General features: G+C 41.6%; 1 protein-coding gene across 1 annotated transcript; it reads left to right on the forward strand.

The window, feature by feature from the left end:
- Nucleotides 1-3,540: 3,540 nt before the first annotated feature.
- LOC308344853 (olfactory receptor 10H1-like) lies at nt 3,541-4,500 on the forward strand (the record flags this gene model as incomplete). The annotated part of the gene is made up of 1 exon (XM_080806668.1): nt 3,541-4,500. One exon carries the CDS (start codon nt 3,541-3,543, stop codon nt 4,498-4,500), a length of 960 nt encoding a protein of 319 aa, XP_080662794.1.
- Between the last annotated feature and the right edge of the window lie 9,620 nt (nt 4,501-14,120).

The raw sequence follows: 14,120 nt of genomic DNA on the forward strand, positions 1-14,120 counted from the left end.
TTTTTATTGAAATATATGCAACTAACGAATCATTGAACACTACATCAAAAACTAACGATGCGAACCATGAGTGAACCATGAGAGACTACGGACTCTGAAAAACAACCTGAGGGTTTCGAAGGGGCAGGGGGTGGGAGGTTGGGGGAACCAGGTGGTGGGTATTAGGGAGGGCACAGATTGCATGGAGCACTGGGTGTGGTGAAAAAACAATGAATACTGTTATGCTGAAAAGAAATAAAACATTAAAATAAATAAATAAATAAATAAATAAATACCTCCCACACCCACACACTCAGGTGTGCCTGGGAATCCACACACAAAAAAAACAAATGATGCACCTTATGTGGCTAAATTAATAAAAATTGAAATATATTGACAGGTAATTTGTATCAATTTAAGGTGTACAACATGCTGAGTTGATACGCTTATATATTGTAATATGACTGCCCTTGGAGTGATAGTTAGCACCTCTATCAGGTCACATAATAATTATTTCTTTTTAGTGTTAGGAATAATGAGGATCTAATCTCTTAGCAAGTTTGATGATTATAATACAATACTGTTGTCTATATTCTTAAGAAGTTTTTAATTGCACACTATCATATTGTTAAGTATAGGTTCTGGGTTGTACAGCAGAGCTCTAGAACTTATATTGCAAATAACTTCCTGTTCTCTGTCATCTGTTAACTTTATCCATGATGCTCTATGTTCATATGATTCATAAATCTGATGTAAAATTTTTTATTTAAGGTTTGTGCTTTTTTTTCTGTTTAAGGAACTTCTTTTCTGTTCTTAGAGCACAAAGATCCTGTTACACTTGCTCTCATTAGCTCTGTTTTTATCTGTCACAATTACGTTACTAATCTATCTTGATTCTCTTTTCACTGGGATAGTGAGAGTATAGTTTTGGTTTTTGTTTGTACAGAGAGATACTTTCCTCAACAGCATCCCTTAAACAATTCATTTCTTTCTAAAAGATCTGTGGTGTGACCTTAACCATATACAAATGGCCGACTCTGTTTTGGAGGTTGCATTCGGAACCACTGGTCATCTGTCTGTCCTTGCACTAATCATACCCTGCTTTGTTTCCAAGACTCTGTAGAATGTCTCTGTATCTCAGAAGGCAATTACCCCACCCCTCCACCACCTTTCACTCTTCATTTCAGGACTTCCTCCGCGATTCATGGGTCTTTATTTTTTCATAAACATTTTGAAATAAGTTTATTATCCTCTTTCTCAAGAAATTCAGCTGGATAGTTCTGCGAAGATTACATTGCATGTATAGATTAAGATGGGGGGAAAATGAACATCTTTTTTTTTTTTAAAGATTTATTTATTTATTTATTTGACAGACAGAGATTACAAGTAGGCAGAGAGGCAGGCAGAGAGAGAGAGAGAGAGGAGGAAGCAGGCTCCCTTCTGAGCAGAGAGCCCAATGCGGGGCTTGATCCCGGGACCCTGGGATCATGACCTGAGCTGAAGGCAGAGGCTTTAACCCACTGAGCCACCCAGGCACCCCAAACATCTTTCTTATATTGTCTTTTCTTTTCATCCATTTATGTATATGATCTGTCATGTTTTTTTATCTAATAGAGGTTTAATTTTTCTCCATGCAAGTCTTGTGTGTTCTTGTTTAAAGTAATTCCTAGATTGTGACAGGTTTTGTGCAACAGTGAATGATATCTTATTTTTCAATGTTTAATTATTAACAAATTTTAAACTTATGAAAAAGTCACAAAAATAATACAGAAAATTCTTATCCTCCCCTCACCAACTCCCTCTAACAGCAGGATCTTACAGAACCCACGACAATGAGCAGACCCAGGAAATGACTGTTGGTGTATATAACCATATAGCAAGCAACAGATCTTACTAGAATTTTTCTGGCTCTCCATTCATATCCTTTTTCTATCCCAGGACACAATCCATTTCATTTAGTTATTTCAACTTTTCATGCACTTCTTAGTGTTTCTTCATTTTCCTTTTAGCCTGAAGATTAATGAGTAGTATGTAATGGTGGCAATGTCAAATGGTTCAACCTAATATTTACATTGTAAGTATTTGGGAATTTTGAGGTATCCTCTTATTAAGTTCTAGTTTCATTGTCAAATGGTCAGATACCTGCGTCTTTGTAATACTGGTACTTGGGAATGTACTTGCACTTCCTTTATGGCCTCACTCAAGGGTTTTGTGTGTGTGTGTGTGTGATAATTACATGCTCTTGGTGTTTGGGGTCTTGTTTTCTTTTTTTTTATTTTTTTATTAACATATAATGTATTATTAGCCCCAGGGGTACAGGTCTGTGAATCGCCAGGTTTACACACTTCACAGCACTCACCATAGCACATACCTTCCCCAATGTCCATAACCCAATCTTGTTTTCTTTTTGTTTCTTTGTTTGTTTTTGGTATAGTAAACAGGAATATACATGTGTCTTTGTGTATTTGTACAGATTAAATATACATATACAAGTATATATTAGCTATGTACATTAATATATATAAAAGCTCAAATATTAAATAATGTGACAGAATTAAGTCCTAAGACACCAGTAATTACAAAAGAGGAAAATGTATTAAATACCCAATTAAAAGAGAGACACAATCATAGGTTGCTACATTTTAAGAGAATCTGATTCCGGTCATGCGTGCTTGTCCTTACTCTTAACTTCTCCAATGTTTACTATCTATTCCATGCCCCACAATAAGAACGTTATATGTATAAACTTATTTAATCCTTATAACAACTTTGTCAGCTAGATATTATTACAATCAACTTCCTTTTAAGGGTGAGGAAACTAAAGCTCAAAAAAATTAAGGAACCAACCCAACGTTGTTGCTGTTGGTATAGTTGTTGGAAGCACTGTTTCAAAACAGCTTCTCAAATTTATTTAACTCATGTGGATAACATGGTAGAGTTTTGTCTAAAAAAGAAAAAAAGCCACCATGTAACACTTGCTAAGCTTTGCAAACAGCTCAGAGTTGATGCAGCAAACTGGGGATAGTGATGGTGAGATCTGCATTAACCTTTCAAAGATGGAATTCCAACCAGCACCAGAATGTTCCAATTTGAACATTTTTATTGGAGACTCCCACACAATAACTTTTGTTAAAAAAGAAGACTGAATTGTTGCTTTTTTCTTTAATTTTCCATTCGTACTTAGAAATATGGTTGGAGGCACTGACAAGCTCTGAAGAGAGACTCAACCCAGGTGTGGCTGAATAGAGACCCTGAGCTCCTGCCACTGAGATTTAAAAATAGTAGCTATTATTATTATTACTATTACTACTGTCATCATTTCCTGAATTTTTACTATGTGCCAGGCCCTGCACTATGCACTTGAGGCACACAATCTTCCATGAAGCCCAAGCAGCTCCAAGAAGTGCTGACAGTCATCATGAGCATCGAGTGGCGGAGGGACTGGCCGTGGTCTGCAGGGTGAGGGCCCCCTCTCCCCCCGGGAAGTCCTCCAAGGCTGGGTTCAACTTGGACCCGGAGCTCCTGCCCACCAGGTCGCCTTTGCTCTCTCCCCACCCAGGGATGGCTGTCACTCTGGGCCTAAACCACAGCTCCGTGTCTGAATTCATCCTCGTGGGCTTCTCCACCTTCCCACCTCACGTCCTGCCCGTCTTCTTCCTGCTGTTCCTGCTCATGTACCTGTTCACACTGCTGGGGAACCTGCTTATCATGACCACAGTCTGGAGTGAGCGCGGCCTGCATACGCCCATGTACCTCTTCCTGTGCACCCTGTCCATTTCTGAGATCCTCTACACCTTGACCATCACCCCGCGCCTGCTGGCCGACCTGCTCTCCTCCCACTGCACCATTGCCTTTGCAGCCTGTGCCAGCCAGATGTTCTTCTCCTTCACATTCGGCTTCACCCACTCCTTCCTGCTCACTGTCATGGGCTACGACCGCTACGTGGCCATCTGCCATCCCTTGCGCTACAATGTGCTCATGAGCCCCCATGGCTGCGCCTGCCTGGTGGCCTGGTCCTGGGTTGGTGGCTCCATCATGGGGCTGGTGGTGACCACAGCCATTTTCCACCTCACCTTCTGTGGACCCAACGAGATTCACCATTTCTTCTGCCACGTGCCACCTCTGGTGAAGCTGGCCTGTGGACCTGATGTACCAATAGTGGCCCAGGGTGTGGGCCTGGTGTGCATCACTGCCCTGCTGGGTTGCTTTCTCCTCATCCTCCTCTCTTATGCCTTCATCGTGGCTGCCATCTTGAAGATCCCCTCTGCAGAGGGCCGGCACAAGGCCTTCTCCACCTGTGCGTCCCACCTCACGGTGGTGGTCGTGCACTATGGATTTGCTTCTGTCATCTACCTCAAGCCCAAGGCTCCCCAGTCTCTGGAAGGGGACACCCTGATGGCCATCACCTACACGGTCCTCACACCCTTCCTCAGCCCTATCATCTTTAGTCTCAGGAACAAGGAGCTGAAGACTGCCATGAAGAAGACCTTCCTCAGCAGACTCTATCCCCAGAGCTCCTGAAGTTGTTTCTTTTGTGACAGCAGATGTTTTGGGTAGAAGCACCTCAGCCTTCCATCTATAAAATGGGAATGATTATGCTTCACTGGTGATGATTCTTTTTTTTTTTTTTAAGATCTTACTTATTTCAGGAGACAAACCATGAGAGACTGTGGACTATGAGAAACAAACTGAAGGTTTTGGAAGGGAGGGGTGGGGGATGGGTGAGCCTGGTGGTGGGTATTAAGGAGGCCACGTATTGCATGGAGCACTGTGTGTGGTGCATAAACAATGAATCTTGGAACACTGAAAAAAATAAAATTAAATTTAAAAAAAGATCTTACTTATTTGAGAGAGAAAACGCATGAGCAGGGGAAGGGGCAGAGGCAGAAGGAGAAGCAGACTCCACACTGAGCATGGAGCCCGACATGGGACTCAGTCCCAGGACCTTGAGATCATGACCTGAGCCTAAGGCAGATGCTTAACCAACTGAGCCACCCAGGTGTCCCTGGTGATGATTCTTGAATGTGAATTCTCCCACCTGCCTTCTTGGCAAGTACTCTAAATTCTAGATGTTTATTTTCTCTCCTTTCCCCCAGTCTCAGTGACCTCATTCCTTCTGGATTCACTGGGGTCCCAACCTCCCCAATATTGATTGTGTATATCAACTTCCTCCTGGTTCCTGTGCCTGAGGGTGGCTGGGGGTCGGTGGGTGTGGGGTCATGCCCACATTGCTGGGTTGGGAAGCCTATGTGCATGGTCTATCACAAAAGTGTGAATAAGGGGTGCTTGCTCTGCCCAAAACACACAAACTGTGATTGGGCACCTGCTGTGTACCAAGCATTGTGTCCTCTGCTTCAGACACATCATTGCTCTCATTCTGAATATCATGTTGAAGGAAAGAAATTATTTTTGATGAAGAAAATGATTGTTCATTTTTAGTTCTTCAAATTTTTGGTGGAAAGACATCTCCTCCTATGTGTTGTCTTGTTGGCTGAGCCAAATGACCAGTCTGGGGATGTAAATTACAGAAAGAAAATGGGTGATCTGAATTTCTCCTTGGTAGAGAAGAGATGTGTGGACAGATGGGGCAAAGATGTGGGAGAGGACTAAGGAAGTGAGGACTGGGCCGAGGGAAAGGACTGGGACAGGAGAAAAAACCAGTTGCTGGTAGTTGACCAGGATATAAAGGGAGTGATGGGCCCAGTGACTGGTGAAGAAGTCTGAGGAAAGAACAGGCATGTAAATGGGCACTTTATAAGGTTTTACAGTTGCCATCAAGTGCCTGATGTAAATTCCCCTTCCCTGACTCCCTTGAAATCCTCAATAAATATCCATTTCTCTTTCATGTGTTGTGGAGTCAGATATATTGGGGGAAGCATCCACAAGCTGGGTCTTGTTCAAAGGAGGTGCTCAGGCCAAGCCAGGCAGCCCCTTGGGGTTGCACTTAGTTTTGAAATGAGGAAATGGGCACAGTGAGGCTCAGGATCGCTCAGTGTTGAAAAGCCAGCAAGGTGCAGGGATGCAGTATGGGGTCAGCCCAGTGAGTCCTCAGGAGCAATGGGTCTCCAAACTGGGGACCTGTCACAGTCACCTGGAGGGCTGGTTAGGTCAAAGGCTGCTGGGTCTCACTCCAAAGGGTCTGATTCAACAGGTCTGGAAAAGGGCTCTAGAAATTATATTTCTAACAGGCTCTTAGGTGCTGAGACTGCTGGTCTGATGATGACAGTTTGGAAACCCCTGGTCTACAGAACCTCTAGCTCAAAGATAAAGCCAGATATTTGAGTTGGAAACGAAAGGAGCTTGCTTCCTTCCTTCCTTCCTCCCTTCCTTCCTTTCTTCTTTTCTTTCTTCCTTTCTTCTTCCCTTTCCTTCCTTCCTTCCATCTTATCTTCCTTCTTTCCTTATTAATAGTTATGCTGATAACAGCTTCCATTTTTTTCCCATTTTAGGGGCCATTTATCGTCAGCTAGGTGTGGTCTTTTAAAAAAACAGCTGTATGGGGATGTACTTCACATTACCATATAATTCACCCACTTAAAGATATATAGGTGTGGTACATAAACAATGAATCTTGGAACACTGAAAAAATAAAATAAAATGTAAAATAAAATATGTGTAATCATCACAGTCAATTTAGACATTTCCATTATCTCCAAATATAACCTTATACCATTTAGCTGTCATCCCTCTTTTCTCTCCTCCCTTCAGGCTTAAGCAGCTACTAATCCACTGTCTTTATAGATTTACCTGTTCTGGACACTTTTTAATAAATGGAGTCATGCAATATTGATCTTTTTGTGTTTGGCTTCTTTCATTTAGCATGTTTTCAAGGTTTACTCACATGGTAGTATGAATCAGTGTCTCATTCCTTTTCCTTTTTTTAAAATTTTTTTTTATTTCTTTTCAGTGTTCCGGAATTCATTGTTTATGCACCACACCCAGTGCTCCATGCAATATGTGCCCTCCATAATACCCACCACCAGGCTCACCCAACCTCCCACCCCCTCCAAAACCATGAAAGTCTCATTCTTTTTTATGGCTGAATGATATCCCATTGTTTAGGATATCACTTCATTTATGCATTCATTTGTTGATAGATATTTGAGCTATTTCTGACTTTTGGCTATGAGCAATGCTGCAATAAACATTCATGTTCAAGCTTCTGTGTGGACATACATTTTCATTTGCGGGGGCATATGAACTAGGAGAGGAATTGAGGGATTGTGTGGTAAGTCTATGTTAAATCATTTGAGGAACTTGTAGACTGTTTTCCAAAGTAGCTGCATCATTTTACATCCTCACCAGCAGTGTGTGAGTGTCCCAGTTTCTCCACATCCTTGCCAACACTAACATATCTAACTTCTTGATCATAACCATTCTAATGTGTCTCATTGTGATTTGATTTTATTTTCCTTGATGACTAATGATAGGTACAATCTTAAATGATTTAACACATAATAGTTCTTTTACTTCACAAGGAAGATCACATTATTAGCTCCGTTTTGAAGATGAGGAAACAGAGATATAAAGAGATCAAATCTATTCATTAAGGGTCTTGCCCCTGAAATGGAAAAACTAGAATTCTTTGAGTTGTTACTGGGGATCAGAAGCATAGATTTCTCAGGGGTTACAAGGAGAGGAAGCCAGTGTGTTCCAAGAAGGGACGAAGACCTGGATTGGAAAGAAGGGACCAATTTTAGGAAGCACTGATGAAATGAGGCAGAACTGAAGATATGCTATTCTTGGGGGGTGGGGAGGTTAGGAAGAAGCATCCAGGGTGATGAGATGGGAGAGACACATTGTAAGCTTGACAAAACTGGCTGTAGCATTTCTGGTTTTAGTTTTCATTAATAGATGTATTAATACAGAAAATATTGTCATGTTCAAACACCAAATTATTTGCTCTGAAAAAAACTCTGGAAACCAAACTAAGGGTTACAGAAAGGGGGGGAGGATGGGGTAACTGGGTGATAGGTATTAAGGAGGTGATGACCACTGGGTGTTATACACAACTAATGAATCGTTGAGCACTACATCAAAAACTAATGATGTGCTATATATGCTGGTAAATTGAACATGATAATTAATTAATCAATCAATTAAATTCCACAAATAAATAAATTTTCTACAAGGAGAAAAAACTCTGACCTTTTGGAACCAGGTTCCTGGGTTATATTGAGAAGATTTGAGGTAGTTGATTAGCAATATTTGGCAACATCCTTTGCCTCCCTTACAAAATGAGAAAGAGTCCCAGGTGGTAAGAGCTGCTCCTCTTAGAGCTGTCCTGTACGAGGTATGTTTAAGTGACCTGCATAAGTCTTGGGGGATAGCCAGAGCTTGTCTGGTCACAGATCCAGAGACAACTTGGAGTATACTGGTTGACCTGGGAAATGGGTAAGAGACTGTGAATTTGAAAGAGCTGATGGCAAAAATGTCTTCTGGATTATACCCAAGAAGAGTCAGTGTGGCTCCCGTGGTCATCAGAAAATCAACTTACTCTAGTTTGAATGACCAATGTCAATACATTCTGAAATTTAAATAAACCATGTGTTTAGTCCTTTGCTTTTTTAGTATTCGTCGCTTTGAAAATTTAAAACAACCAAAGAAACTGAACTTAGTGAATGTATATTGTTTCTGTAAGTGACATATTCTAAACTCCAAGGCCTGGATCAGGACGATGTTTGAGATGCGGCTACGAAATCACAGTTTTCATCCCATCTTTATTGAAAATGTTGATGTGCTATTCATCATAAATTTTTTGCATTAATTTTGACTTTTAATATACTGCATTAAATATGATTTATCTTGATCACTGAGTTTTTTGGTTGCCCCTTAAATTTGGTGGTCAAGGTGAATGCCTCACTTGTCTGACCCTAGTCCCTGCCCTGCTAGACTTCCCCTTCCTTGCCCCCCAGTAATTTTGCATTTATTTTTCCTAAAAAGGACAAAAAATAGAAGCCATCATTAACTTATCTGGTGGCAGAAAATGGGAATCGGAACATATGCCAGAAAATCAATATAAACACAAGATCTTAGGGGATGATCCTTGATATCACAGAGGTGGAGACAGCCCCCACCCCTCTGCTCACTAGGGTTGACTAGGACCCCATCCCCACACCCAGGGGTCCTGTCCCCCCCCCTCCATTACTCAGCTCCCACTTTCTGAAGTTCCCTCACCCCCTCCATCCCTAGCTCTTTACCGTTCCTTGCTAATGGTCCCCTTTGTGCCACATTCTTCCATATCCCCAAGGCACAGCCAGAGCCCAGAGAGGTGATTAAAAGTCCTGGAGCACAGAGAAGGGCTGTTGTTGGGGAGATCTCCAGACTTTAGAGGACCATCCCTCCCTGCACTAATTGGAGTGTTTCAGTGCTAATTGCTGGAGGCAAAGGCCAGCTTGAGAGATGCAATTTATTGCCTTTACCTCACCTGTTCTGTTCTCCTCCAATGTTGACCTTGATCCCCTTGCCCTTGCCAGCTCCTTCCTCAAGGGTGTTTTCCTCCTCCTTCTCCTCAACCCCCACCAGACTATCTCTGTCCAGAGGCCAGAGGGAACTTTCTAAAGGGAAAAACCGAAAAATCATTGGTCTGTTTTTATACTCTTTAGATACAGTACAAACTCTAGTGTGGTTGGATCACTGCTTCATCTCCAATTCTATTCCTCAGACCTCCCCTGCTCTCCAGCCCCACTACACCTTCAGCTGTTCTGTAAGAAAGCAAGCATGCTTGGATCTCAGGAACTTTGCACAAGTCATTGCTTCTTCCTGGAACACCCTCCCCCTACTCTTACACATCCTTAAGTCTGACCTTAAATGCCACTTTCTCAGGAAACCCTTTCCTGATTTCCCCATACCAGGTTACCACCCCTATTATAAGCAACTCCTATGACAGCAACTTCTTTCTTTTTCCTCATAGCATTTATCACAGTTTATCATATATATTCACTGGGTTGATTATTTGTTTAATATCTATGTCTTTATCAAGTACAAGCACTGAAATCAGGGGTCATGTCTGATCAGTGTAACATTGTATCCCTAGTGACATCTGAAAAGTGCCTGGCACACAGTAGGTGTTCAATAGCTGTTGAATAAATACAACAAGGTTTGTCATCATTGGCACTATTGACATTTGGGGATGGCTCATTCTTTGTGGCAGGTTTTGCACTTGTAGGATTTTGAACAGCATCTTTTGCCTTCACCCACTAGATATTGTAGAACATCTCACCCTCCTTCAACTGTAATAACCAAAAATTCTCCAGAAACTTGCAAGTGTCCTCTGAGGAGCAGTGGTGAAAGTCATGCCCCTTTTGGTGGCCTTTAGTGCTTGGTCTATACCTTGGTCTATATTTCTCTGTGTGTCATTCCATCAAGCACTTAGAAACTCTTCAAAGACGGGGAAGAGCAATGGACCCACCTCTGTACTCCCCAAACTAGCACAGGATTTGAGACACAGAAGGCTGCAAATAATTATAGAACAGATCCTTAAAAGCTGGCATTAATTGAGTGCAGTTGCATGCCAGTCATTGTCAATCACCCTACACAGATGATGTTATTTAATTCTCAGAACTATCCTAAGGGATGACTACATTATTAATAAATCCATTTTAATGACAGGAAACTGAGGCCAAGAGATAGGATGCAATTTAACCAATGCCACTTTGCTTCGTCCCTTACCCACTGCACAATCCTGTCTGCAATTCAGAGCATCTTTTTATCTCTCAAGAGAGCTAGGTTTCACCTATGTCTAGTGCCATTCGCTGTTGCCATGGTGATGAGTCATGGGGATCACTCATGGAGGCTAGGAGCCATAGAGAGGAGGATATTCCAGGAGAAGAGGGTTCTGGGAGAAGAGGGTTAGGTCAGGAAGCTTAGTTGGAGCCGCACTTCTCCCAATGGTGCCCCCTCCTGGACCCCAATCCTCTCCACTGAAGGTCAGCTCCTTCTGCAGCACTGATAACCAAGATGGATATATCAAAGTTGAAGACTCCAATTGGTCATTGCCTCAACTCACACCTCTCTCTGATCACAAGCTCATCAAACAAAACTTGAAATTATAAAGTCATCTTAACTACTGTGGATATCCTTCTGCCAGGCACTATTCTAAGCCCTTCACAAGCATTGTCTTACCTCAGTCTTATAACTGTCTTAGAATGTAGGTGTTATGCATTCCTCCAGGGTAGGCTGAGAGGGGAGGTGAGCTGCCCAAGCACAAACAGCAAAGTATGAGAGCCAGTTTCCCCACCCTACTGAAACAGTGTTAATAAACTTGAAATTTTTTTTGTCCTTCTTCTCGGATAGACAAAAATTGTACCTCACAGTTACCTTCATTTGCCATCATTCTTCTAAACTGATTTATTCAACAAATATTTGAGAACTTATCATATATTATGTAGGCATAGCAAAATGGGCCAAGAGTCCCTGACTACCTCAAAAAACATTCTGGTGGGTAGAGACAGACAACATCCAATAAGCAGATATACACGAGGTGGTAATAAGCATGAGTCAGGAAATAACCAGATCAAGAGACATAGGATATGGCTGAGGTGTTTCTAATTTCTGTGGTAGGGTTAGAGAAGGGCTCTATGATTTTTGAACAGGCATGTTTTGGGGGATTTGAGATTGAGTTGCTGTTTTTTGAGATAAGAAAGACTGTGGAAGAATTGTGTATGTGAGAGAGAGAGAGACAGACAGAGACAGAGACAGAGAAAGAGAGAATGATAACAGCAATGAGAACTTCCAAGAGTTAGGGTTTGGACACATTGTTTGAGATGTCTACTAGATATCCATGTGGAGATACTGCATAGGCGGTTGGATAGGGATGAAGATAAGAATTTGGGGGTCACCTGTGTGCAGAGTATACATAAAGCCCTGATACTGATAGGACTCCCAGGAAGGAAGAACACTGATGAAGTTCAAGGATCAGGTGGTTTTAATGGCTGCTTTGTGTTCCAAGTATGAATAAACCAATATTTGTTTAACAATGTTTCACTAATGAGTATATCTAATATGTTTTATAATCAATAATGTCACTGTTCTGAATATACTTTTTTTTCCACAGATATGGGATATATCTGTAAGAGGCCAATCTAATTTGGTAGGAAGATGAGAAGCCAGTTCAAATCCAGGTCAGTCTGACCTCAAACACAGCTCCCCACCACACTGTCTCCCACTGCTTTGGAGGACAATGAGGTTTCTCACAGTAGATATTATAAGCCAGACTTCTGGTTTGTTCAGTATTATAGGGAATACATTGGTCTACCCAAGAAATATTTATTAATTAACCAATTATATCTTCCAAGTATCATGTTGGTGTTAGGTGATGGTGAGCAAGATGGACAGACTTTCTGACCTCAGAAAGCTAATAGCTTAAGAGATCCCAATGGGTTAACAAAAGACACTGGGGGTCTGACTCACGGTGGGTACCCAGCCACCTTCCAGGTTCTCTTTCCGTTTAGATACTAGTAGGATCAGAGGCCAACTGGCCTTTAATGAAGACAATGAAAGAGGCTACTTTGTATTTTTGTCCAGATTGGCCATGCTACTGGGAAAGTGGAACCTCTTAACTCAGTGTGAAAAGAATTCACTGCAAGACCAAACGTACTATAAAATGATGAGGTAGTCCTGAATCTGTAGAAACAGCCCATTAGTCTCCCAAAGATTCTTCCTCCAGTGCATGGTGGGTTGTAATTGCCTACCTGTGTGGTTTGAAAGGCTCTCAGGATGGGCGCCTGGGTGGCTCAGCTGGCTGAACATCTGACCTGGTTTCCACTCAAGTCATGATCTCAGGTCATGGGATCAAACCCCACATTGGACTCCGTGCTGAGCCTGGAGCCCGCATGTGATCCTCTCTCTTCCTCCCCGCCCCCTCATTTGCACTCTATTTCTATCTTTAAAAAACTAAAAAATAGAAAAATGAATAAAAGACTCTCAGAGTTCTGGAGTTTTTGGTTTGAGGATAGACTAGTCCTCCGTGGACAGGCAACCCACAAGACCCACTGTAGGAAGATGCTGTGTGAAGTGCTTGGTGGCCAGGACTGGGATTCACAAAAGACCTACAACAGAAGCTTGGCCCTACTAAGTTGCATGATGTCGTATGAGTCATCCAAACATTTTAACCCTGAGTTTCCCCTCTGTCAAATGGAGTGGATGTGAATTTATGTGCCGTGATCCCTCGTTGTGAGGCTATAATGAGATAATGTACATGAGGGGTAACAGGAAATATGCAGTGCAGTGTACATTCTGCAAAGGAGGACAGTCTGGGTTTCCCACTTTTGACTGAAGTTGCTTCCTACATCCTCCCACTTCATGATAACATGGGATATTTTTATTGCTCAAGTTGTAAAGAAAAACTGCATTCAACTTTAGGACAAATGACGAATAGTTTACTATTCGACTTAAATATGAATAAACATATTTTTATTAGCTTTGGCCAATTTGAAATGTATTGCTTGTGCATTTTTGTGCATTTTTTAAATTTTTTATTTTTTATTAATTTTTTTTATTTTAATAAACATATAATGTATTTTTATCCCCAGGGGTACAGGTCTGTGAATCGCCAGGTTTACACATTTCACAGCACTCATCATAGCACATAATTTTTGTGCATTTTAATTACATGTATTGTTGTGTACAACAGTAGCACCATAAGCTAGTGTCCATTAAGTATTATGATAAATCACTATTTTAAAATAATTCATAAATTCAGTGGTGCCTGGGTGGCTCAGTGGGTTAAGCTGCTGACTTCAGCTCAGGTCATGATCTCAGGGTCCTGGGATGGAGACCCTGTCATGCTCTCTGCTCAGCAGGGAGCCTGCTTCCCCCTCTCTCTCTGCCTGACTCTCTGCCTACTTGTGATCCCTCTCTCTGTCAAATAAATAAATAAACAAAATCTTTTTTTAAAATTTCATGAATTCATATGCAGAAACAATTTAAGGGAATCTTTCTTTAAACATTTTATTTATAAGTAATCTCTATACCCAACATAGGGCAGGAACTCACAACCTCAAAATCAAACCAAGAGTCAATCAAATCAAGAGTCACCTGCTTTACCAACTGAGCCAGCCAGGTACCTCAAGGAAACCTTTTTTTATTGAGATATAATTGACACATAACATTGTGTAAGTTTAAGGTATAGTATGTGTTGA

The sequence above is a fragment of the Martes martes genome, assembly GCF_963455335.1.
Source record: "Martes martes genome assembly, chromosome: 1".
NCBI lineage: Eukaryota > Metazoa > Chordata > Mammalia > Carnivora > Mustelidae > Martes > Martes martes.